At 41.2% G+C, this 26,899-nt stretch overlaps 1 protein-coding gene across 3 annotated transcripts in view; it reads right to left on the bottom strand.

Moving 5' to 3' along the window:
* Window positions 1-26,853, bottom strand: part of LOC124387022 (butyrophilin subfamily 1 member A1-like) — a 47,786-nt gene extending 20,933 nt beyond the window's left edge. For all 3 annotated transcript variants that reach the window (XM_046851115.1, XM_046851114.1, XM_046851113.1), the window contains exons 1-2: window positions 25,906-26,853; window positions 25,780-25,836 (exon numbers count right to left, since the gene is read on the bottom strand). In XM_046851115.1, coding sequence (XP_046707071.1) covers window positions 25,780-25,834 — 55 coding nt within the window. In that variant the 5' untranslated portion in view covers window positions 25,835-25,836; window positions 25,906-26,853. The remainder of the gene's footprint in view (window positions 1-25,779; window positions 25,837-25,905) is intronic.
* Between the last annotated feature and the right edge of the window lie 46 nt (window positions 26,854-26,899).

Genomic DNA, 26,899 nt, shown 5'->3' on the forward strand with positions numbered 1-26,899 from the left:
AGGACAGATTCAATGACTGCAGTGTAGAACTGTATCAACAGCTCCTGTGGCAGACTGTACTTCCTTAATTGCCTTAGAAAGTACATCCTCTGCTGGGCCTTTTTCAGAATCGAGTTTATGTTTGATTCCCATTTCAGGTCTTGGGAAATGGTAGTGCCCAGAAACTTGATGTTCTCCACAGGTGACACAGGGATGTTGGATATTGTGAGGGGGAGTAGTGTTGAGGGATGTTTCCTAAAGTCCACTATCATCTCCACAGTTTTGAGTGTGTTTAGCTTAAGGTTGTTCTGACTGCACCATAGCACCAGCTGCTTCACCTCCTGCTTATATGCAGACTCGTCACCATCTTGGATTAGTCCAATGAGCGTGGTGTCATCTGCAAATTTCAGGAGTTTGACAGTTGGGTCACTTGATATGCAGTCATTAGTATAAAGAATAGCAGTGGGGAAAGGACACACCCCTGAGGAGCACCAGTGCTGACTGTCCGAATACCGGAGGTAACACCTCCCAGTCTCACCTGTTGTTTCCTGCCTGTCAGGAAGCTGGTGATCCATTGACAGATGGCAGGGGTATAGTAAGGTTTAGGAGTTTGAGTGGAGGATTCCGGAATTATTGTATTGAAAGCCGAACTAAAGTCAACAAACAAAATCCGGGCATATGTTCCTGGGCAGTCAAGGTGTTGCAGAATGTAGTTTAGCCCCATGTTGACTGTGTCATCCACCGATCTGTTTGCTCGGTATGCAAACTGTAGGGGATCCAGCAGCTGTTCTGTCACCTTCTTTAGATGGGCCAATACCAGCTTTTCAAAGGTCTTCATGACGACAGATGTCAGAGCGACAGGCCTGTAGTCATTCAGTCCAGTAATGGAGGGTTTCTTGGGGACTGGGATGATTGTGGAGAGTTTAAAGCAGGAGCTGACCTCACACAACTCCAGTGATCTGTTGAAGATAGAGGTGAAAATGAGAGCCAGTTGGTCAGCACATGCTTTGAGACAGGAGGGGAGACACCGTCTGGGCCGGGAGCCTTCCTTGTCTTCTGTCTCTGAAAGAGCCGATACACATCCTTTTCACAAATCGTGAGTGCAACTTAAGTGCTGGAAGGAGTTGTAAGAGAGTATTCCAGAGGTGTGATGGGGGCAGACATTGGGCTGGGTTGGATGAGAGGTGTGAAGATATTGTTCTCAAACCTGCAGTAGAAGGTGTTGAGGTCGTCAGCCAGGTCTTTGTTTGCTTCAGTGGGGAGGGGTGGTCTCCTGTAGTTTGTGATATTTTGCAGGCCTTTCCACACTGATGCAGGGTCGTTAGCTGAAAACCTGCTTTTCAGCTTTTCAGAGTAGCTTCTTTTGGCTATTCTGATCTCCTTTGTCAGTTGGTTCCTGGCCTGCTTGTACAGTGCTTTGTCCTCCCCTCTGTATGCATCTTCCTTGGCATGTCGAAGTTTTTCCAGTTTGGCTGTGAACCATGGCTTGTTGTTACTAAACTTGCAGAAGGTTTTGGTTGGCACACACATGTCTTCACAAAAACTGATGTAGGATGTCACAGTGTCAGTCAGCTCATCCAGGCTGTCAGTTCCAGCCTCAAAGACACTCCAATCAGTGCAGTCAAAGCAGTCTTGTAGTTCTAGTGTTAGTTTTGCTCTGTTAAAGTCTCCAAGGATAATAAAAAGAGAATCCGGATGTTTTTGTTGCTCCAAGCCGGATATTTGGTTTGCCAGGTTTTGCAGTGCATCACTCACGTTGGCCTGAGGTGGGATGTAAACTCCGGTCAGAATGAATGAGGAAAATTCCCGCGGTGAGTAAAACGGTCTACAGTTTATTACCAGTGATTCCAAGTTTGGGCTGCAGTATTTATCCAGCACTGTGACATCTGTACACCAACGTTCTTTAATGTGGAAGCAGATTCCGCCGCCTTTCGTTTTGCCCGATAGCTCCGTTACGCGATCCGCTCGGTGTAAGTGGAAGCCCGAGAGAAGTAATCCGTTGTCCGTGATTGAGCGACTGAGCCAAGTTTCAGTAAAACAGAGAGCAGCGGAGCATGCAAAATCTTTGTTTGTTCCGTTAAGAAGAGTTAGTTCGTCCATTTTGTTCGGCAGTGAGCGGAGGTTCGCCAGGTGAATCGACGGGAGCGCAGTTCTAAATCCCCTCTGTCGTAGCTTCACTAGCGCGCCGGCGCGCTTCCCCCGCCGGCGTCTCCTCCATGTGCCATAGAGAGTAGCTGCAGCTCCAACTAAGATCTCCAAATAACTTTCCGGGTTTGTAAAAACTGTTGAAAAGGTGTCTGGAGTGAACTCCCCGATGTTAAGCAATTCTTCTTTAGTGATAGTTATTAGGGTAGGGTAACTAAACACACAGACAATAAACAAAAAGAAGGAAAGTACTAGAGAGAGTCGTGCCGAGGCTGCCATCCGCGGCGCCATCTTGACTTGACTAAAACAATAACTTGTCTGGCTACCTGGCCATCAATATGAATGCCAAATCAACATCTATAGCCCCAAACATGAAGAACAAAAGCCTTTAATGGTCAGCCATTCATTAATATGCAGACTGTATGAAAAGAGTATGAATGGCCACCTGAGTTTAGCAGGTGACATGGGGAGGGAGAAAAAGGACCAGACATAGTCTCAGATAAATGTTTGTAGGAATCTCATTTGTTATGATATTCTTCAGTAAATTTTAAATATATGCTCATGAGACATGTGGCTTTTAGCCCAGTACTTTTCTGGATTGTTCCAGGACTGATTTCATGTATTTATATATGAAATAAAAATAATGTTCAATGCAGGAAATGTATATCTATGGGACTTCATGATCTATAACTTAATATCTTTTATGCGTAAGATCAACTTTGATGATTGACAGTAAATGTCTTCTTTACAAAGATATTGAAATTGTGTATGTAGCACATTTTTATCAGAAACTGTTAACATTTCAAGTTAGGTAGAGCATTTCAGCTGTGAGTCCTAAAGTTTGGGCGGGGAGGGGCGAACCAGACATAGTCTCAGATAAATGCTTGTAGGAATCTAATTTTTTATGATATCTTCACTTAATTTTAAATATAAACTAATGAGACATGTGGCTTTAACCCATTATTTTTCTGGATTGCACCAGGGCTGATTTCATGTATTTATATATGAAGTAAAAAAAAATATTTAAGGATTTTTTTTACAGTACTTAATCATCTATAACTTATTATCTTTTTGAGCAATATCAGCTATGAATAATGGACAGTAAAGCGCAAAGTGTCTTCTTTTTAAAGATATTTAAATTGTGTATGTAGTCCACTTTTATCAGGAGCTGTTAACATTTAAAGTTAGGTAGCGCATTTTCAGCTGTGAGTCGAGGCCTAACAGTTTAATATCTAACCAGAAGTACATTAGTGGCCTATTTACAATAGATAACTTTAGATGAAACTGTTATACAACATTTAACAGTTTTTCACATTTAACGAATATATAAAATTATACAGTATATACCAGTAGATAAAACTCACAAACTACAGGAGACCACCCCTCCCCACTGAAGCAATCAAAGACCTGGTTGATGACCTCAACACCTTCTACTGCAGGTTTAAGAACAATATCTTCACACCTCTTATCCAACCCCGACCACTGTCTGTCCCCTATCACACCTCTGGGGAAAACCCTCTAACAACTCCTTCCAGCTTAAGTTGCACTCATGTTTTGTGAAGAGGATGTGAATCGGCTTTTTCAGAGATGGAAGACAAGGAAAGCTCCCGGTCCTGGCGGTGTCTCCCCCTCCTGTCTCAAAGCATGTACTGACCAACTGGCTTCTATCTTTACCTATATTTTCAACAGATCACTGGAGCTGTGTGAGGTCCCCTCCTGCTTAGAACTCTCCACTATCAGCCCGGTCCCCAAAAAACCCTCCATTACTGGACTGAATGACTACAGGCCTGTCACTCTGACATCTGTTGTCACTAGGATCTTTGAGCAGCTGGTATTGGCCCACCTAATAAAGGTGACAGAACAGCTGCTTGATCCCCTACAATTTGCCTACCAAGCAAACAGATCAGTGGATGACGCAGTCAACATGGGACAGCACTACATTCTGCAACACTCTGACTGCCCAGGAACATATGCCAGGATTCTGTTTAACGACTTTACAGTTCGGCTTTCAATACAATAATTTCAGGAATTCTAAACTCCAAACTCCTAAAGCTTACTATACCCCCTGCCACCTGTCAGTGGATTACCAGCTTCCTGACAGGCAGGAAACAACAGGTGAGACTGGGAGGTATTATCTCCGGTATTCGGACAGTCAGCACTGGCACTCCTCAGGGATGTGTCCTCTCCCCACTGCTATTCTCCCTCTATATGAATAACTGCACATTAAGTGATCTAACTGTTAAACTCCTGAAATTTGCAGATGACACCATGCTCATCAATCTCCAAGATGGTGACGAGTCTGCATATGAGCAGGAGGTGAAGCGGCTGGTGCTATGGTGCAGTCAGAGCAACTTAGAGCTAAACACACTCAAAACTGTGGAGATGATAGTAGACTTTAGGAAATACCCCTTAACACTACTCCCCACAATATCTAAAACCCCTGTGTCATCTGTCGAGAACTTTCTGGGCCCTACTATTTCCCAAGACCTGAAATAGGAGTCCAACATAAACCCCAATTTTAAAAAAATGCCCAGCAGAGGATATACTTTCTATGCCAATTAAGAAAGTATGTTCTGCCACAGGAGCTGTTGATGCAGTTCTACACTGAATGCAGTTCTACACTGCATTCAATGAATATGTCCTGTGCTCACCCATCACCATCTGGTTTGGAGCAGATTAAGAAAGTATGTTCTGCCACAGGAGCTGTTGATGCAGTTCTACACTGCAGTCATTGAATATGTCCTGTGCGCATCCATCACCATCTGGTTTGGAGCAGCAACAAAACAGGACAGGAACAGACTGCAGCAAACAGTTAAAACAGCAGAACAAAAAGAAAAAAATCATTGGTGCTTCCCTGCCCACTCTCCAGGACATGTACAATACAAGAACCAGAAACCAGGCAGGAAAAATCACTACTGACTCTTCACATCCTGGACACACCTTTCAGCTCCTCCCTTCTGGCAGGCACTACAGAACTTTGTTTACCAAACTGAGACACAGGAACAATTTCTTTCCCCAGGCAATCACCCTCATTAATAACTCACCTTAATAATATTCCCTGCTTTATATCTATAAGTACTGCCTTATCAGAACTGTCAGTCATCACATCATCCGTATATGTTACACACTATTGCTGCTGTATATTGTACAAAGTTCTAAAGTAAACTATCATACCTGAAGCACAATACTATTATTTGCACTACCATGCACTCACACTTTATGTACATTACTGATCTGTTATATAATCTGTATTCCTATTTAATACTCTGTATTTAAAAGTACTGTCTTTATTGTCTTACATCGTCTGTATTGTAGGGCTGGGCGATATGGCCTAAAAAAATCCCAGATTATTTCACAAAAAATCCGATTTGCTATTTAAATCGATTTTTTCCCCCTGCTTAAAATCAATCTGCATATGACAAAGAAAATTTTCAAAAAAAGTTTTAACTTTATTATATAAAGTTTATTTACCCTTCTGGGATTATAACCCACTTTGGGTTCAAGTGCAATCAGAAACAACAAGCCAAAAATACAAGATGGCAGGCCCTGCAATTGTAAATTGTGAAAATAGAACGTAACATAAAATAAAATGAGCAAACCTACAAAGAAAAATATTTTGAGTGTTGAAAATTGAGAGAGTAATAGACAGGGACACTGTAAATAGGAAGTATTTGAAATATTGAGCAAACCTTTAAAGAAAAATGTTTTAAGAGTGTTAGAATGTGGAACATGGCTGAAAATGCACCTGAGGTTTTGAATGATTTTGCCTTTACTTTTCTCCAAAACTCCACAGTAAAATGAGTTAAAATTAAACAGAGTAATAAACAGGGACACTTTAAATAAGAATAATTTGAAAGATTGAGCAAACCTTGAGCAAAGAAAAATGTTTTATGAGTGCTTGAATGTGGAACATGGTTAAAAATGCAGTGATGCTTTACTGTAAAAAATAAAAAGTTGAGTTAACTTAAAAAATTTAGTAAATTTGCTGCAAAGCAATTTTTAGTTTACTCAACTTCTGTGGTTAAAGTTATGCCAAATCATTGTAGAAACTGGATTGAAACTGTTAGCTTAAGTTAGGTATACCTTCTTCAGTAAGTTCATCTAACCTTCCTCAGTAATTACATCTAAATAGTAATCATGAGTTTGTTTAAAGTTAAAAAGGGGGTTGAGTGAACTTTAAGAAACGAGTAGGGAAAACTATAGAACTGAAGTTCAGTAAACTTAAAAAATCTTTGCAGTAAATTTACTTAAATTTTTATGTTGGTTCAACTTCATTTTATTCTTTTAATTTACAGCGTTAAATCTTTCATTCAAACTTCCACAAATTCCTGTATGGTATTCACATCAAAAATCAAACACAGATTGCAAACCATACTGTAAACACAATAAAAAATGACAGAAATTTTTTTTTTAGAGAAAAATATTTATTTTACAATTCTGCCAAGTGACACATTTTTGTCAACATGAACTGCAAAAATTGGACTCAGATTATAGTTCTACTCCAGTCATCAATATAAAATAAATAATTCAAAATAATATATATAAAAAATCTTAATAAAATAATCTAAAAATGCTCCAGCAATAAACAAGCAGAGTTTCAACACATTTGCTAGAGCAATGAAGTCTTAACTGTTTAAAACAAAACTTGAAAGTCATAAAACCTTACATTAAAACTTAAAACTGACTTTGGCATGTGTTGTACTGTAATACAGCTACTAAACAAACAGAAAAAAAAATAGCCATATGAACTGCAGCTACTTCAACTTTAACAATTTGTTTTTGAAGGACTGGACTCTTGAAGAGCACTGGGGGTCAAGGCCAATAAACACTTTTTGAATAGTTTTAAAATTGTATTTTAGTTCTTTAGGATAGCGAAGGATTTTATTGGCATAAATCAAGCCAAATAGGAGAGCAACAGCTGTAGGGAAGTCTTGCACATTATCCAGCACAACTTGCTCCTGATAAGAATTCAACTAGAATTATTCAATAAATACATTTTTGCCAACACTTTGCCTTTGTCCATTCTACTCTTTCCTCTGCCGTTTTGCTAATAGACCAGTTAGCAGATTAGTTTCTGACACCAGACAGAAAACTGTTTTTTCTTTACAGGATCTCTATAGTACCTCAGTTATAAGATAATATGCCTATAACAGACTGATAGCACACTTACCAGGCAAGACTTCAGGAAGTTTCCAGACTTTTTCCTAATAAACAAAGGTAGACCTTTGAGAGCTGTAGCTTTTCTTTGAGCAGCACATCAGAAGCCTGAAAGACACAGCAAAAGTTAAAACCTTCAGATTTATGCTTCTGAGATATGTGGCTACTAAAAGTTGAAAGGACATTGGTTGTCAGCTCTCAATCTTTAAAAGGACAACTGACTGTGTCCCGCATCCTTAAACGATTTCTAAAATGGTTTAAAACTGGGATGGCTGAAATCACATATTTGAAATCACATAACTCACATGAAAAATTTTAATTGTCAGTTACTGCAGCAGTGTGTTTGTGTGATCTTGTCAAATGTGTTTTTAACGCACCTAAAGTTTTAAAAGTGCAGATGCAGTCAGAATACAAGCAAGGATTATGCCTGTAGTCTTTCAAGAGGACCTCTCTGCTACTGTGGGCAAATCTGCAAAGCTTACACTGCATTTCAAACCTATGAAAAGAAATACAAACACAGTTTGACATGTGCAGAGTTACATTTCAACTTAATTGACATTAATTGTTTAAAACACAACATAAATATTACACACAAAAAATAAGAATATTCGATGAATCACAAAGCAAAACAATAATGCCAAATTACATTCAACTAGTTAAATGGTGCAAAGAATTACCGCCAAATCTGATTTACAGACAGCAACACGCGGCCGGTGAAATTAAACTGACCAAAAGGTAGAGGATTCTGTCTGGTCTTAAAGATTTCCTCTAACGCAAATCAAGCAAAGATTTATCCAAAAACAAAGATTCATTCTTGATTTAGCATTTGTAATTAGCATTAGACATATGACCGTGTTTCATATGGCTTTCGTATGCTTCTTTAATGACTTAAATGCTAGAGATTCGATTAACTCAAATGAAGCACGCTAGCCGTCTTTTACATTTTACGTTAAGCATTTGTGTAATTTATTCAGGTTATTTTTGATAATAAAACTTAAAGAAAGCTTACCTGAACCAGAGAACATCCAGCCCCTTTTAAAATGCAGTTGATGAGGGAAAACCCTGTGCAAAATGCTAGGGAAACAGACTGCGCATCCGCAATGACAGGAAGTGAAACGCTTGAATAAAGAAATCAAAATATTACGTTTTCCCAACCTAATTGTTTATTTTTATTGGACAAAATAGTAGTAAACATGCAGGTAAAATCTTTGTTATGAGTAAACTCAACACTGTGCTCAAAAATTTGTTCGCCTAACTTATAATTTTAAACTGAGTTAACAATTTTGAAGTTGGATTTTTTACAGTGTTGGAGTGATTTTGCCTTTACTTTTTTTAAAAACTCCACAGTAAAATGACTAAATTTTAAATAAGAATGTGATTGACAGGGAGATTCTAAAAAATAATTATTTGAAAGATTGAGCAAACCTCAAAAAATGTTTTATGAGTGTTTGAATATGCTGATTTTTCTGTTTCCCAACGGAAACGCCGTTCTGAATTCTCTTTAAATGTATTTTGACCGCTCCCACCCATACCGTAAGTGTACGATTAGACTCCCAACACTAAACAAAGTGCGGCAGGCTTAACCGTGTATTTTCAAGATGCAGCTGCTTAACCGCAGTCTTGTGCTGCCGCTGTCTTGTTCATTTCGTAGGGCCCTAGGGTCCCACTCAACAGCATGCCTCTGTTTGAGGTGCTGCAGTAAATTGGTGGTACTGCTACCTTTGCTTGCAACAGCCTTTAAACACACTTTGCAGCAGGGTGTTGTTTGTGCTGCGTCTGATGCAGCAAAATCGAACCAATTCCAAATTACACATGACACTGTGCCTTTCTTGGGAACGAGTTCTTCTCTGCTCGCTGCCATGTTGTTTGTGTATCTCTATGGCAAACGTGCGGGGGGAGGGCTGAGTTCGTTCAAAACTATGGGAGCTCAGAGGGGAGCGTCAGCAGACATTAAAGAGAAACCCGATTTTTATTAAAACAGATCGATGTAAACTACACAATCGAGTTAATCGATAAAATCGATTTATCGCCCAGCCCTACTGTGTTGTCTTGTCTTGTCTGTTTTGTCTTGTATAGTCCAAGCTAAATGTATATTGTTATTTAAGTCTGTACGTTGAGAGTCACTAACAGCTGGAACCAAATTCATTGTGTGTATATACAGGGATGAGGGTGAATAATGTACAGAAGGTGCAGTAGTTAAAACTATATGGTATATACAGTAACATACAATATGCTGTGCAGTGGGGATCAGTGGTAGTGGTCCCAACATCTAATCCAGTTCTTCCCAATACTAATATTTATCTTCTTTTTTTTTTTTTTTTTTTTACAAAAAAATCTAATTCAAACTAAAACTGAACAGTGATAATGAAAACAACGTCAAAAACTTAAAAACTTTTACGGTATTTTAACTAAAAACTCCACAAATTGTTTTTATTGAATCAGATTAGTTCTCAAATAAAATTAAATTCTAAATAAATTTATCCATCTTATTTTCAAACTTTAGTACAAAATTGTAACATTATATAATTTGTATTTTTTTTTTGTACTTTTATAGAACTTTTTCCTTGTTTTTTTTTTAAGATTTTTTTTTTTCCTCAATTCACTTCCTAATCAAATACAGTATCAAAACATAAATAACTAACAGGATAGGCTTTTTTTCTCCTTAAAAATAAGAAATATAATCTTATAACAGGATGCAAAAAAAGACTAGTTCATGCTTTAGTTAGATTTCGATTAGACTACTGTTCTTAACCTTGTTGGAGGTACTGACCCCCACCAGTTTCATATGCGCATCCACCGAACCCTTCTTAAGCAGGGCGTGTCATCACGAATCATATGAGTTGGGTGTGTGTCTTGACCTCCGCCGAACCCCTGGGGTTCGATCGAACCCAGGTTAAGAACCACTGTTCTAGGAAGTGCATAAATAAACTTCAGTTAATTCAGAATGCAGCAGCAAGCATCTATACCAGATCTAGAAATATACAGTATGATCAGATTACCCCTGTTTTAATCAGTCTACACTGGTTCCCCATCAAATCTTGCATTGTTTATAAAATCTATTAAAATCTATAAAGCACTGAATGGCCTCGAAATAATAAAAAAAAAGTCAAAATTCAGAGAGCCGGCAAACAGAGCAAAATAGGCAGAGCAAAAACACAAAAACCAAAAAGAGAGTCCAAAACAGAACAAGCAAGGTAAAGCAGAACAGGGGTCAGGGTCACGATCAGGGTCAAGAAACGGGTACAGGAACAGGAACAGAAACAGGTAAAGGAACAGGAACAGAATTTAGGGCAGGCAGGGTGGCAAGAGTATTCTCAGGGACTGGGAAGCCGGTGAGATAATCTGACCCTGAGCTAAAGTCTAGATGTCCTTATATACCGGGTGGCACGGGAAAAACTGCAAGATGGCTGCTGACCCGGAAGTGTGCAACGTATTCCCGGAAGATCCTGACAGGTCTACCTCTGAATGCTATTCGCACACTGGAAATTATCCAAAATGCAGCTGTGCAACTTGTGTTCAACCTGTACAAGTTCTCCCACACCAACCCACTGCTGCTCTCCCTCCTTTGGCTTCCAGTAGCTGCACATATCAGATAAAAAAAAAAATAACACTAATTCTTGCCTACAAGGCCAACAATGGACCAAACTGGTTGAATTAACTTCCCCTAGATGTCCAAACAGCGGAGTCCCTGGCATAGGAATATGTCTTCGAACTTTGGGTGAAAACCTACTCTTCCTGAAACGCTTAAACTAACACTTTCCAAGCTTGCTTTGTTAAAAAATAAAAACCCTCAACAGAGTTGTCAGGGAACCACCAGTTACGCCTCCCTCCAATTCTCACACTCTCGTTTAGTCTCTCCCTCCTAATATTCACCTAAACCTGTCTAATCACCTACACCTCTCTTCCATTTACCAGTCCACATTATAAGGTCCCTATTCCCCCTAACTCAGGGTCTTATCTACAGGTTACTACTACTGTAGATCATTTTGGACTACCAACTGCGCTGGTCCATGTGCTTCCATGCTTCTGGCTATGCTTTGCAGGAAGCCCGCAGTTAAGTGTTCCATCTGCTCCAGTCACATCTCAAACTCTCGTGTGTTTGCATGTTTAAACTAAATAAAGACATTCTGTTTTACTCCCAATTTCTGACACCTGGTCTATCCGTGACAGAAGATCGGACCCTAAAAACTCACCCCGATGGATCCCCAACCAGCTCACATCTCGAATCCAATCAAGGACTTCGCCGCTGCTCTCCAGGAGGCATTCAAAATGGTTCCAGTGCACACTAGCGCAGCTGCACCTCTCGCCTCCTACAGCCCAATGGCACCTCTGGCGAAGCTGCCGAGTGCAGCGGGTTTCTGCGACACGTCAGTCTCTACGTCGAGATGCAACCTGACAGATTCCCCACCAAACGCTCCAAGGTCGCGTTCCTAATCTCCCTACTAACCAGGAAGGCTCTATCATGGGCCATCATGTGCCCCAGAAAGCCAGCAGTTAAGTGTTCCAGCTGCTCCAGTCACATCTGAAACTCTCGTGTGTTTGCATGTTTAAACAAAATAAAGACATTCTGTCTTACTCCCGCGGATTTGACGCCTGGTCTATCCGTGACAGTTGTAAACTTTAAATCTGAAGTAACCTAGCATACCAGTGTAGATTTATTCATTGATAGAGATTTAAAGCAATTTTGTACATTGCTCTGGACAAGGGCGTCTGCTAAATGCTGCAAATGTAAATATTTGAGGTCGGGAAGGTGAATACATTTAAATGCCAGGGGTCAACAGTGCAAAGTAATGGAGAGTGTGTTAAAGAAGTGAAGAAAAGAGTGTAGGCAGGGTGGAGTGGGTGGAGAAGAATGGCAGGAGTGATTTGTGATAGAAGTGTATCTGCTGGAGTATAAGGGAAAGTTTATAGGACTGTGGTGAGACCTGCTTTGTTGTATGGTTTAGAAACAGTGTCATTTACTAAAAGACAGGAGGTGGAGCTGGATGTAGCAGAGTTGAAGATGCTTTCATTGGCAGTGACAAGGATGGACAGGATTATAAATTAGTTTATTAGATGGACTGTGCATGTAGCACATTTTTGAGACAAGATGACAGAGGCATGATTGGGGTGGTTTGGTCATGTTCAGAGGAGCGACATGGGGTATATCGGAATGCTGAGGATGGAGCCACCTGGTTTAAAATAGGCAGATGCAGAGGACCCTGTGGTATGGAGGTGTATGGATGATCTGCTGTGGCAACCCCTAATCAGAGCAGTTGAAAAAAAAAGATGACGATAACACTGAGACACATACATGAACATTAAAGCTTGAACAAAAACTTGGCAAACACATTGAGAAACTCAATCTCATGTAGGTGTGCTAATTTGCAGTGACAAGAAACAATTGTAAGTAATAAATGATGTGGCTAGATCATATAACATGAGCTTAAACTTAGGGGTGATATACAGTTGTCTGTGTGTGTGTGTGTGTGTGTGTGTGTGCGCTTTGCTCTAGTTTCAATGTCTACATTTATACTGAGCTTAGGAACAAAACATGATTGGTAGTTCTTCGAACTTCACAAATGGTGAATGGCCAACAATAAAACCTTTAGAAATATTTCTGAGGACGAAAATTCCAAAGTAACATTAAAGTGTGAATAATATTACCAGTCATACAATTCTTTAAACAAAATAGTGTTGATTTATGACTGATTTTCCTTGTTAGCAACCACATAGCAAAAATTATAAGCGAGTATTTCTATGAAGAAGTTTCTATTTTGGTCATTATACAAAAGATTTTGGTGTAAACAACCAGAGGTGGAAAGCAGCAAATTCCTTTTGTCTTCTAGTAGTTTTTAAAATCTGTAATTTTACTTGTACTTACCATATTTTCTGGACTATAAACTGCTACTTTTTTTCCACGCTTTGAACCCCGTGGCTTAAACAATCAAGTGGTAAATTTATGGATTTTTCCTTTGTTTTTCCCAATTTCACAAGCTTCAAGACAAAAAACTGAGCCCCATAATAGTAGAACAATGAAATTGCCGAACGGGTTAAGGTCAACCAATGACATTCTTTATATTAAATCGGGTGCGCTCCCACTGAATCGGCCCGCAACATCAACATCTCTGCCTATATTATAATAATAACACACACCTGTGCATTTTCCAAGCACCATTTACTTCTTTTATTTTCTCTGAACATTACACCTTATTCTACTCTGATCCAAAACCCTCTAACGGCGAACACTGGTAACAACCACAGCAATCCTAATACAGGACATCTCCCATTTTCTTAGAAACAAAATCACATCAACCACCTGAACAGTTTTTTTTCTATTTAAACCACAAAATAACCCGGTGAACATAGTCCGAACTTCTCTCAATTGGTATTAACATTGTCCTCATTCCTTTTTTTTCTTCTTGTTTGTTTTTATACATATACCACATCAATTCTTTAACATATTTTTATAATTTACAGAGAACATGACCAAACAGTTAAATCTGTTCCTTCACATTTGACCAAATTATGTGAACATACAGAACAAATATGTTCAAACAATCCACTTTGGAATTCAGATCCTGAGAGTCAGGAAAACAGCTCCTTGTCTCCAGATCTGATTGCTCATGTTCAGTAGCCATATCCGTTGTTTTGTTGGTGTTGAATCTTTTTAAATGAGTAGTATTTCGTGTGTACCTTGCTCCAGCGGGGGACTCCACGATCACTTGATTTCCTGTTTTGCTCGTGACCCGATGTGGGATTGGGTTGAATTGAGTTGTTTTATCCACCTTCTCTTGTCGCACAAGCACTGTATCACCCACATTTACCTTTGAGTATTGTGCACCCCGACGCTCATCTGCATATCTCTTTACTTTCGCTTTCTGCTCTGCATCTTTGTTGCATACTTGCTGATCTTTTCATGCTTCCGCAAGATTGGGCAATTTTCCTCGAATCTTCCTATTAAAAAGCAGTTCAGCAGGGCTCTTTCCGGTCATGGGATGTTCGATGCTTCGATACACAGTGACATTTCCTTAGCTCTTTTTTCCTATCAAGGCCCTCTGCCTGTGCAATTTGAATTCTCTTCAATAATGATGAGTTTTCGCGTTCCTGAGCCCATTTGGGAGTGTTTTTTTTATGTTTAATGCCGTTGCTCTCACAGAACACAGTACACTTTTCTTCTGCACATTCTTTGAGCGGGGACTGTATGTGGCTTCTAATGGATTGTGGTCAGTGACCAGCTCAAATTCTCAGCCATAAATGTACGCATGTAACCTCTCACATGCCCATACAAACGACAGGGCCTCTTTTTCTCTCTGGGAATATCTACGTTCACAGTCTGTTAGGCAGCGACTCACATAGCATATTGGCACTGTCTCTCCCTTTTGGATCTGAACTAAGAGAGCTTCCAGCCCCACTGGGCTTGCATCAGCAATTACCCTGGTTGTTGCATCTTTATAAAAAATATGCTAATGTGACTGCTTTGGCCAACTCTTCTTTTAGCGCTCTAAATGCTTGTATCTCCTTTTTTTGGCAAACGCCGCAGCGGTTCTGACAGCGTAGCGAACTGCAGGATGAATCTGCTGTTGTAGCCTACTAGACCTAAGAAGCTTCTGACCTCCGATACTGTCTTTGGCTCTCTTGCTCCCCTTACAGCTCGCACTCTCTTTTCTGTTGGACCGATTCCCTTCTCAAACAAAAGGATTCCCATGAATATTAGTTTGCTTATGTTGAACTGGCACTTTTCAGGATTTAAAGTCAATCCACATTCGCTCAACCTTTCCATAACCATATGTAAACATTGATCATGAGTTTCTTGATCACCAGCATGAACAATGACATCATTTGCAAGGGCATTGGCAATCTCATGCTGGTATTGTTCGCTGGCAGACGAGAAACCAAAAATCAGACTTTTATAACGATACACGCCATTGTGCACCGCAAATGTAGTGATCTCTCGCGATTTAGGGCTAAGCTCCAGCTGGTGGTAGCCCCATTTTAAGTCTAACTTACTGAATATGGTTGATCCATTGAAGCCTTGGAGAATCTCATCCATGGTAGGGATAGGGTAACACTCCCTTACTTTGGCTTGCCTCATATCCAGACAAAATCTTTTCTCGGAGTTGGCTTTAGACACAATGGCTACAGGATTCACCCATGGTGTGGGACCTTTGATGGGTTCTGTGATGTCCATGTCCACTAGCTCCTTTATTTTCCACTCTACCACTCCCCTGAGATTAAATGGAATGTGCCTGAGTGGTTGCACCACTGGTTTTACACTTGGATCTATGTGTAGGGTAATTTGATGGGTGTTTAACTTGCCAACCCCACCAAACACTTTTGGATACTTTTGGTGCAAAGCTTGATTAGTTTCAATCACGGCAGAAATGTCAGCACCAATTTTTAACACTCCCAGCTTAACATCCGCATTTAGCGGACGCCCTTATCCAGAGCGACGTGCTTTTCAAGTCAAGTCAAGAAGCTTTTATTGTCATTTCAACCATATATAGCTGATGCAGTATACAGTGAAATGAAACAACGTTTCTCCAGAACCCAGGTGCTACATAAAACAACATAAAACAACAGTCACAGAACAGAAGAACACAGGGCCAGGAACTAAGATCCTCGCCACATAAAGTGCATGTGTGCAACTGGTGCAAACAGTGCAAGAGTGCTTTGAGTCTCTAATAAGGAATAAACCGACACTGGTACATCAAATTACAAACTTAATATAAATATAACCCTTGAATTCTACAAATTTGGAAAGTGCTAATTTAAGTATTTCAGGAAGAGGTAGGTCTTCAGTTGTTGCTTAAAAATAGTCAGGGACTCTGCTGTACGGACATCTAGGAGAAGTTCTTTCCACCACCTCGGTGCCAGAACAGAGAAGAGCCTTGAAGTGTACTTACCTCTCATTCTGAGAGAAGGTGGTAGCAGTCGAGCAGTGCTGGAGGATCTCAGACAGCGTGGTGCAGTGCGAGATGTGATGAGGTCACTGAGGTAAGATGGCACTGGTCCATTTTTGGCCTTGTAGGCAAGCATCAGTTTTTTTAATCGGATACATGCAGCTACTGGAAGCGCAGCAGTGGGGTGGTGTGGGCAGATTGAACATAAGTCGTGCAGCTGCGTGTTGGATCATTTGCAGTGGATGCATAATGTTCAGGGGAACCCAAAAACACGGGGGTATTCAACTTCCGCACCGAATAACTCGAATGATTTTAACAGACCTGTTGTTCAGCCTTATTCATGAGCACAACGAAAACTTGCTACGTTGCTAATAATAACAGGCTCGTTAAGACAAACTGAGACTTAGAAGCACGTCAGGTAGTTTTGATGCTTGTCATCAGTCTGAATGTTACTTCCTATGCTGATTAAGAAGTTCAAAATAAACTGCACGTTCTTCCTAAGCTCACCACTGTTTGGAGCAAAACAAAATGGCGGCGCCCATATCAAAATAAAAGTCCCCTCCTAATTGAATCTGTATATCCAATACACTACCTTACCAGAAGAGAGTTTCCACATTCGCGGTCTCTGCCTAAATGACCTCTGTGTCCACATCTGTAACATTTTTTATCCACTTTTTCGTCTTTATACTCTGCAGGCCTGTTTTTAGCATATCCTTTATATCCTCTCTCGTTTTTGTCTCTCTTTGGCGCAACTCGATTATCTGCCCCCGTATCAGGTTTCAGCGACAGGACTGACATCTGCTCTTCAATTTTTTTACACTGCAAGTGTTAGACTTTGACCTTCCTCTAATAATTTCCGACGAACGTACTGAGACGTACATTTGCTAAGAATAGTGTAAAAGACTTTTTGGATGTAATTATGTGTGATAGCTCAAGAGGGGGCTGTGTTCATTTTATAGGTGTTATAGTTTTCTTTTTTTTTTTCCCTCGGGACTTGCTGTAAGCAAGAGAGATATATTATTGCACCTGCGCACAGTGATGCTGTTCTTGTCTGGAAGCACAATAAAAAGTCGGAGTGGTTGTTTCACAGAATCCTGCTTCCATTTCTGTTATTTTCCTAGTGAAAGTATTTTTAGGCGAACTTGCCCCTTTTCAAAATGCTCGGTTACATTGGTGGCAGCGGTTTGTTTTGCTTCTTGACTTTAGTATAGCGTGAGTGTTTCTTTGGCTGTTTAATAAACTAAGCTCATTTACAAAGTTAGTAGCTAGTTAGCTTGCGTGCGTTTGCGCCTCGTGGTCAAGATGATGTTTAAAGAGGATGATGACTACTACACAAGACGACACCACATGGGAAGTTACGGGCATGTCAGGATCGAGTTGCCCCCGCTGTTCTCAAGTGATGATAAGCAGAGTTTCACGTGCTGTGCACGCCAGTTTGAGGTCGCCGTAAAAGCGCTCACAGAGGGAGACGGAACGTCCTCTTATGATTACGAACTGGCAAGGATTTTACCGACGCGCTTGAGCCATGCAGCTTTTTTTACTCTGGGACACTACCATCTAGGCTGATTACAAAGCAGTGAAGTACAGACTAAAAGAGTCGTTTGGACAGAAACAGTTCATGGATCAGTTTGAAGTTTAACGGCACGCCCTTGCGCTGTGCGGGAAAGCTTGGAGATTTATGCTGCGGAGGTTAGTAGGTTGGTGGACGAGGCTTTTCCTGATTATGGAGATGCTGCACAGAGTGAGGAGAAATTTTGTCGTTTTCTTGCTGGAATTGACCCGGTGCTAAGAGCAAAGTGCCATGAACAGGGAGCATCTTATTTGGAGGAGGCATTAATAATAGCAGGTCGGTGTGAGAATGCCAGGGACGCTTTAAAAAAATTATTGCCTTCCTATTAATGGGTCTTCCATTGTTAATCCTGGTTCAGTTTCTTCTGCTTAACTCAGATAAGACGGAAGTCGGACCACATGCAGCTAGAAGTAAACTTTCCGATTACGTAGCATCTCTGGATGGTGTTTCTGTTTCAGCATGTATGGCTGTCAAAGACCTTGGTGTGATTATTGACCCTAGTCTTTCCTTTGAGTCTCACGTGAATAATATCACCAGGATCGCCTTCTTTCACCTTAGAAATATTGCTAAAATTAGAAATATGATGTCGTTACAGGATGCGGAAAAACTAGTTCATGCTTTTGTTACTTCTAGATTAGACTACTGTAATGCTTTACTGTCTGGGTGTGCAAATAAGTGTATAAATAAGCTTCAGTTAGTTCAGAATGCAGCAGCAAGGGTCCTCACTAGATCTAGGAAATATGACCACATCAGCCCTGTTTTAATCAGTCTACACTGGCTCCCAATTAAATCTTGCATTAATTATAAAATACTACTACGGACGTATAAAGCACTTAACGGTCTCGCACCGCAGTATTTGAGTGAACTTCGGTACCAGTATGATCCTTCATGCCTACTTAGATCAAAAGGTGCTGGCTATCTGTTGGTTCCTCAAATAATAAAGACTACAGCAGGGGGCAGATCTTTCTCTTATAAAGCCCCACAGTTATGGAACAGCCTTCCAACCAGTGTTCAGGACTCAGACACAGTCTCAGTGTTCAAGTCGAGGTTGAAAACGTGTTCATTTAGTCAAGCCTTTGATCAGTAGATTTTTTTTCTTAGGTAAAGGCTCAGATCTGGAGGGATCATGGATATAGAGTGTTTGGTGAACTGGTATATTTGTATGCTGTCGTTCCCTCACATTCACACGTTCACTCAGGTTTGTTGACGGTGGTGTGGTGAGTCATCTCTTATCCCAGAGATCCCTCATGTCTGTGTTACCTTCTGGTTTTCCCTTTTAGTTATGCTGCCATAGCGAGTCTTGCCGGAGTCCAAACTGCACAGTGACATTACTTTCATACAACAATAAGGACACTTAATAATCCATATCCTTCTCTTCCTGTCACCCTCTCTCTTTCTCGCTCTCTCTCTCTCTCTCTCGGTCGAGTTAAACATGCTCCTGAGGCTCCAGTGACCACTGTTCCTGCCCCTCTCTCCTCCGTGGATCTTCCCACTTCGCCTAGGCCTGCCTCTGGATAGTGTTCTCTTCGACTGGAGGAAACTCTGTGCAGCTTGGGACGGTTTCTCATCAACACCTTGGGTGGTTCCATGAAATTCCAGAGTAAGAACAGGAGCTTTGAGGATGGACTGGACTGTAGTTAATGTCAACAGTCTACTACACTGACTCAGGATACAGTTTGCTTTTGATCATCATCACTATACCCCGCAACATTGTATATCTGCTTCAAATGGATATTTGGTGCAACCCAGATGAGGATGGGTTCCCTCTTGAGTCTGGTTCCTCTCAAGGTTTCTTCCTTATGCCATCTCGGGGAGTTTTTCCTTGCCACAGTTGCTCATCAGGGACAAACTTACTTACAAAGAACATATTTACTTTTAATCACCACATTATCTGTGTAAAGCTGCTTTGAGACAATGTTCATTGTTAAAAGCGCTATACAAATAAAAATTAATTGAATTGAATTGCTGCTGTTCAACCTCTTGCTGATAATGATGGGCTGTATAGAGCAGTGGAGAGGTTATCTGAGGACATGAGGCAGATGAGGATGGAGTTGAAATATGTGGGGGAGGAAAATCAAAAGTTGCGAAGTAGACTGGCCTTTGGTAGCATGGAAGAGTGCAGTGGAGCTTACTCGCAGTCAAGTCGAACATGCAGGTGCAACTGTGGCGGCTGTGGGTGCCAGTCACGAGGGTCTTATTACTCGCAAATAGGTCGTTCACCTGACAAACGAGTGCTGCGCCTCGCTGTGGCGCAGCACTCGTTTGTCAGGTGAACGACCTGGAGTGCGTTTCATATCTCCCAGTATGGAAGACCGGCAGAGCCAGCCGGAAAACTGTCGCTGATGTTGGGGCCCAAACACCAGCTAATCTGCCCACTGGCCTACAGACTAACTCTATGAATGGCAACCGTTCCAGACCTGAAGACATTTGCATTAATACCACTGATGCAGTGCCACTGATTTCATATGTGAGAGGGGCGATTGAAGGCATGGCAGTTTCAATGTTAGTGGACTCTGGTTCGAGTGTATCACTTTTGAGTGCAGACTTTCGCATGTCTATTCCAGCACTTCGCAACCGCCCATTGAAAAAGGACTATGTAGCAGCCCGTGCTGTAAATGGTCAGATTCTTGACACATTGGGCACTATTAAAGTTAACTTTCAACTAGGGACTAAATCATGGCAGCATTTATTTCATGTGCTACAGGAAACCACTCAGTCTGTTTTGTTGGGCTGGGACTTTCTCTTGAGGAACAATGCTGTACTGGACACCAGCTGTACAATGTTAAGGCTTTGGGACATTTCTGTGCCACTCCTCACCAGCAATGACTTTATTCCACTGTGTTGTAATGTTTCTATAGCCAACACTATGACCTTGCCAGCCCTTAGTGAGTCAATTGTACCAGTTCTGGTGTGTGCGCCGGACATCGCTAAAGTGCCGTGCGACTATGTAGGATATTTGGAGCCAAACATTCCTGATTCTTCCTGATCTGGTGGTTGCTCACACTGTCACCAGGGTTCAGAACGGACTGACCAAAGCAAGGATTTTAAATCCTACAGGACATGACATTTTATTGCAACAAGGACTGCACCTGGGTGAGTTTTACAGGGTAAATGAATCTGAGCTTAAGCCTCGTCATCAATGCTCATTGAACTCAGTTGCAGCAGCCACATCACAGGTGGCACCTTCAGTGTCCTTGGATGACTCGCCAGTCACTGCCTCGCGAAGAGCTGCCCTTTCTGCATTGTTGTTAGAACACAATACGATCTTCAGCACATCCGAAGGAAGTGTTGGGAAGTGTACTCTTGTGAAACATCGCATTAGAACAGGAGACCAAGCTCCCATTAAACAACGTGCATACCGTGCCTCACCTGAGAAAAGAACTGAAATTGATAGACTAGTCACTGCCCTGCTGGCAGATGGTTTTATCGAGGAGAGCTGTAGTCCCTGGGCCTCACCTGTGGTGCTTGTGAAAAAGAAATGTGGTGCATGGAGGTTTTGTGTGGATTACAGACGCTTGAACAGTGTCACAGTTAAAGACTTTAATCCTCTGCCCTGTGTGGATGACACTTTTGGCAAGTTGAAGTTGCTGAAGAGGACAGAGAGAAAACTGCCTTTACAACTGGCCGTGGACTCTTCCAATGGTGGGCTATGCCGATGGGTCTCTCTAACTCTCCAGCGACATTCCAACACTTGATGGAGCTTGTTCTGGGAGGTCTTCCATCGCACATCTGCATGGTGTATCTTGACGATGTTTAAATTTACAGCAAAACATTTGAGGAACATCTGTCTAATTTAAAAGAAGTGTTTACAAAAATTGGGTTAGCAGGTTTGAAATTAAATCCAGAAAAATGCCACTTGGCTAGAGACCACGTGGTTTTCCTGGGCCATGTTGTGTCCCAGAAGGGACTTCAGCCGGATCCACGTAATACGGAAAAGGTGAGAAATTGGCCAACACCCAAGTTTCCTTCTGAAGTCAGAGCTTTTGTTGGACTTTGCTCCTACTACAGACGATCCGTACAAGATTTTTCAAAACATGCAGCTCTGCTTAACCAGCTTGTGGGCAAAAATGCAACTTTTGACTGGACAAAAGATTGTGAACTGTCATTCAATTATCTGAAAGATGTGTTGACCTCTGCCCCAGTTGTGACACTTCCTGATTTTAATATACCTTTCAGAGTCTACACTGATGCTTCAAAATATGCTGTCGGTGCAGTGCTGGCACAAGAGAAAAATGAGCTTGAAAATGTGGTAGCATATGCCAGCCAGGCATTGAACCCTACACAGAGGCGCTGGTCTACTTTTGATCGCGAGTTATGGGCGATTGTGTGGGCAGTAAGAGAATTTAAAAACTACATCGGACTTTCATCATTTATTATTATCACTGACCACCGTCCTCTCTTGGCCCTTCGATGGATGGCCATTGATGACGATCTGACTGGTAGGAGGGGGAGATGGATCTTAGAGCTGGATCCACTGAATTGGACGATCATCTACAAAAGTGGGCATTACCACAAGAATGCGGATGCTCTGTCTAGACATCCTGATGTGCCTGACTGGGATAGCATGAGTCAAGGTGTTGAAAGCATGCAGGAAGTTGTCATGGTGGGCTCCGAGCCTCCACCGACCATCCCTCCTATGACAGATCAGGTGTCGGTACTGGACTCGAACATTGTTTCACAAAGTAGGCTCTGTGTACATGATTTGTCATATGATGCTTTCTACCTAAAGGGAATTGCAGCATTCTGACTCTGACATTGGAACTGTCCTACACTGGGTGCAGCTGGGGCAACGACCGCCTAGAAGACACTTGAAAGGGGTCTCTAAATGCCTGAGGAAACTCTGGACCGAGTTCAATCACCTTTCAATAAATGATGGATTATTGTGTCGTTCTGTTGTCTCTTCACTTACAAGTGACCCAGTCATTCAGTTTGTTGTTCCCTCTACCCTTGTACCTGACATACTTTTGCAGTTACATGGTGGTCCGGCCGCAGCCCATTTCTCTGCTGAACGTGTGTGGGAGAAAGCGAGACTGACCTGTTACTGGCCTTCAAAGTTTAAGGACATCAGAGATTGGTGTGAGCAGTGCAGGGCTTGTCAGACTCGCCGTAGTCCCGTTCCAACAGAACGTGCTCCGATGGGTGGCACGAATATCACACGCCCATTCGAGAGAGTAGCTACTGACATTTTGGAGCTTCCTTTGACTTCAAAGGGCAATCGTTATGTGCTTGTTGTGGAGGACTATTTCACTAAGTTTGTTAGTTTGTATGCTCTTCCTAATCAATCTGCACAGACCGTAGCTCGCTGTCTATTTGAGGACTATGTGTTGACTCATGGTATTCCAGAGACTTTACATTCTGACCAAGGCCGTCAGTTTGAGGCGGATATTGTTCATAGACTTTGTCAAATGCTTGGGATTCAAAAGACACAGACTACTCCCTATCATCCAGAGTCAGATGGGATGGTTAAACGTTTTAACAGGACTTTGACCAATCAATTAGCGAAAACGCTGTTGACATATAGTGGGGAATGGGACAGCTTTGTGAAACATGTAGCGTTTGCCAACAACACCTCGCCCCACTCAAGCACTAAATTCTCACCATATTTCCTTACTCATGGACGGGAAGCAAGGGTCCCTGTCGACGTTTTGGTACCTGTCCGTGCATTTGATTCACAATCATCTTCGTCACATGCTGATTTTGTGTCTTCGTTGTTGTCTAGACTGCGCTCCGCCTTTAGTAGAGCATGCATGCACAGTGAGGAAGCACGGGAACGCCAAAAACTCTACCATAATGAAAGTGTTCGTCATCAGCCCTATGCAGTGGGTGCTATGGTGTGGCTCAATAATCCTGTTGAGAGTATTATGAAGCTGGCAGCCCATTGGAAGAGGACTGATCTATCGGATAATAAACCCCATGGACAGTGATGACAGAGGGAAGGCGCCCTTATACACTGCCTGTTTCTCCTTTGCCAACTAATCTCTCTTTTGATAGTACAGATTCTTCTCGGGGTTCTACTCCCTCTGAGTCATTGTAATTTGGCAGGGACATGGGTGTTTCTCCACAAATTCAGCATTCGGACTCTACTCAGGGACTGTGTACACATGCAAATGCTGATTGCTTGATGCCAAGTTTGAGTAAGGCTGGTAGAGTGCGGAAACCTCATGGTTATTTAGATGACTTTGTTCTGTATTAAATGTCATTTGATGTTGTGTTCATGAGGAGGAAAGGTTGTTAAGTGAGATGTGTAAATGGTAGAATAGAAACTGTTATGGATGTTCTAGTATTGCTTTTCATTCTGCATTACATATACATGTTCTGTGGTGTGTTAACCATATATAGTATATATATAATATATATAAGTCGGACTGGTTGTTTCACAGAATCCTGCTTCCATTTCTGTTATTTTCCTTGTGAAAAGTATTTTTAGGCGAACTTGGTTACTCGGTTACAATAGCATCTCTTATCTGGTTGTCGGTGTCTGTTTGAAAACCACAGTCTTTTGCAGCTTGCCGTAACCGAGTAGCAAATTGCTGTGTAGTCTCACCTGTTTTTTGAGTCAACTTGTGAAACGGTTGTGGTGATTTTTAAACGCACGACGATGACAAAATATAAACTCTCGAGAGAAATAGTTGTGAAAAGAAGGAGGAAGACAGGGAACAATGACTTTCTTGGTAGGCTACTCTTTAGATACAAGCCGTGTAACAGACACTGTCTTTCGTTAAAGCCTGTGTAAAGTTCCTTAGTTTCAATGTAGACAGGTGCGGCATATTTATGATCAAAATAAAAATCTCTGTCAAATTCAGTGGGTGCGGCTTATATTAGGTGCGCTTAATAGTCCGGAAATTCGATGTGTACAGTATATGTATATATATATATATATATATATATATATATATATATATATATATATATATATATAGTGGTCCCCCGGTTTTCGAACTTAATTCGTCCCTTAAAACCGTTCGAAATCCGATATGTTCGAAAACCGGACCTAATTATCCCATAAGAAATAGTGGAAAACCAATTAATCCGTTCCCGAACTCCACCAATACCCAATAATTAAATTTCTTTTTCCTGTTTTTAGCCGTACTAATAGTCAGGAATCCCCTGCCATGCCCCCTACGGTGGCTGTCATGGTGCTTCAGGGAATGCCCTGTTCCTTCGCTCATGCGTGCCCCACCCACATTGAGCTCATCGCAATCGGGCTTCCTCCGTAAAGCACCGTGGATATTATATATGGACTGCCTTTTGCCGGATTATCCCGATCTCTGCGGGTATTTTGTGTTGGCTCGGTAAAAGTATAAATTAACAACTTTACAAGAGTAAAAAAACAAAATGATTACTGTACTTACCGCTAAACATCACTAATATTGTTCACAAACAGAAGTTGCGATAGATGCTTACTCAGCGATGGTTGAAGCGGAAGCAGTTTCTTCCCCTCGCGCTGGGTTGGGCAGCGTGGGTGGCTTTCGATAACTGGTACTTTGTTTGTTCACCGGACCGAAATTTCGTTCGGAAAGCCGTTCGCTAACCGGAATGTTCGATAGCCGAGCCTTTCGATAACTGGGGGACCGCTGTATATATAATATATATATATATATATATATATATATATATATATATATATATATGTTTTGTTTGAACTTTTGTACTTAACTACATTTTAAATTATATCCATTACTGAGTAAATTTTTATTTAAGAAACAGTGCTTTTACTTAAGTACAAAATGTGAATACTCTTTCCACCTCTGGAAACAACCAATATTCCAGGCCAAAACATTCATGGCTGGACCACAGTCATTTGAAGCATGGAAGAAAAGCCTCAGTCACTAAAAAGGAATGGTCCCTAAAAAGGGACCATTCTCCCTGCGTTTCCTGTCTTTTCCGCTCACCATAGCAACACATGCTGTTACTCGGCTCTGAGAAAAGAGATCTTTCCCACACACAAACGTGTGTGTGTGTGTGTGTGTGTGTGTGTGTGTGTGTGTGTGTGTGTGTGTGTGTGTGAGAGAGAGAGAGAGAGAGAGAGAGAGATATACATCATACCTGCTTTAGTTTCCATAACGCTGAAGAGAATCGGCAGAGTCACACACAAAAGCATCTCTGAAAAACAGTATTATTACACCACAATTCAACACCTTATTTTTGTAAACTAGCCCACAAACTACTCACCCGCTTAAAGGTGTATATTTGCCCAGTAAAAAAAAGCTAAAGAAATCCGTTTGCTTTGTTCGTCGTGCTTTCGTTTTAAAGCCCCGTTACTGCAAATGTGAAACCAAACACGCCTTTCTCGAGTCTCTCGTCACTGTTGCAGTGCATCATCACTGCAGCCTGTAGCTGTAGGAAGGGGATGGGCTGCTCTGTACTCAATCTGATTCACATTTCTTTACAATGCCTTTTAGTCAGAGATAATCAAAAATAATAAGCATCCTGAATGTAGGGGATTCACAAATTCGATTTTGTGAAATCTTTTATTCTAATTTTTGCCGAAAGTTAGTGAGTGATGAAACATTGTCCTGCCATCTATTGAAATTCATTCAGCACCTCATCCACAGCCAAAAGAGTGGTGATGTACATTATTTTGTTCCCTCGCATCTGAATGCTGAGAGCAAGACATTTTTTCCTCTTCTGTGAGTGTAAAGAACGAAAGTGTAAGTTGCAAAACCTTGTTGAATAGTGAATTTTGCTGCGAAGGGTATTCATATCTTTTATTTTTGGCACTTTGATGGACTATGAGAAATTTTTAATGGACTGTAAATCTATTTTTCTTTATTTTGTCCCTATCTGGTGGAAAACTCTTCGATTATTTTTGAACTGAGACAAAGTGAATTTTTTGTAAGTGAATTGAATTTAACCTGGAAATAAATTTTGCTGAGGGTCTAAGTAAATGGATTGTGTATGGGAACTGTCCCATGTGGTTAAAACAAAAGGGACAAATTGTAATCTGTTGTATGTGATGTGACATTTTTATTTTATTTTTCTTTTGGCTGAGCTTGAACTCCATTTGGTTTAAATAACTAGGATCTCGTTGCTCACTCAGTCTTCCTTAGTTAAGTGATAAATATCCCCACAAGGCGGTGGCATATTCCCTCCACCACATGAGCAATAAATAAAGAAAAAAATAAACAAATGGAGGACATTATGTCTATAGAACAAATTAATTGTC

This window comes from Silurus meridionalis, chromosome 6 (genome assembly GCF_014805685.1).
Source record: "Silurus meridionalis isolate SWU-2019-XX chromosome 6, ASM1480568v1, whole genome shotgun sequence".
NCBI lineage: Eukaryota > Metazoa > Chordata > Actinopteri > Siluriformes > Siluridae > Silurus > Silurus meridionalis.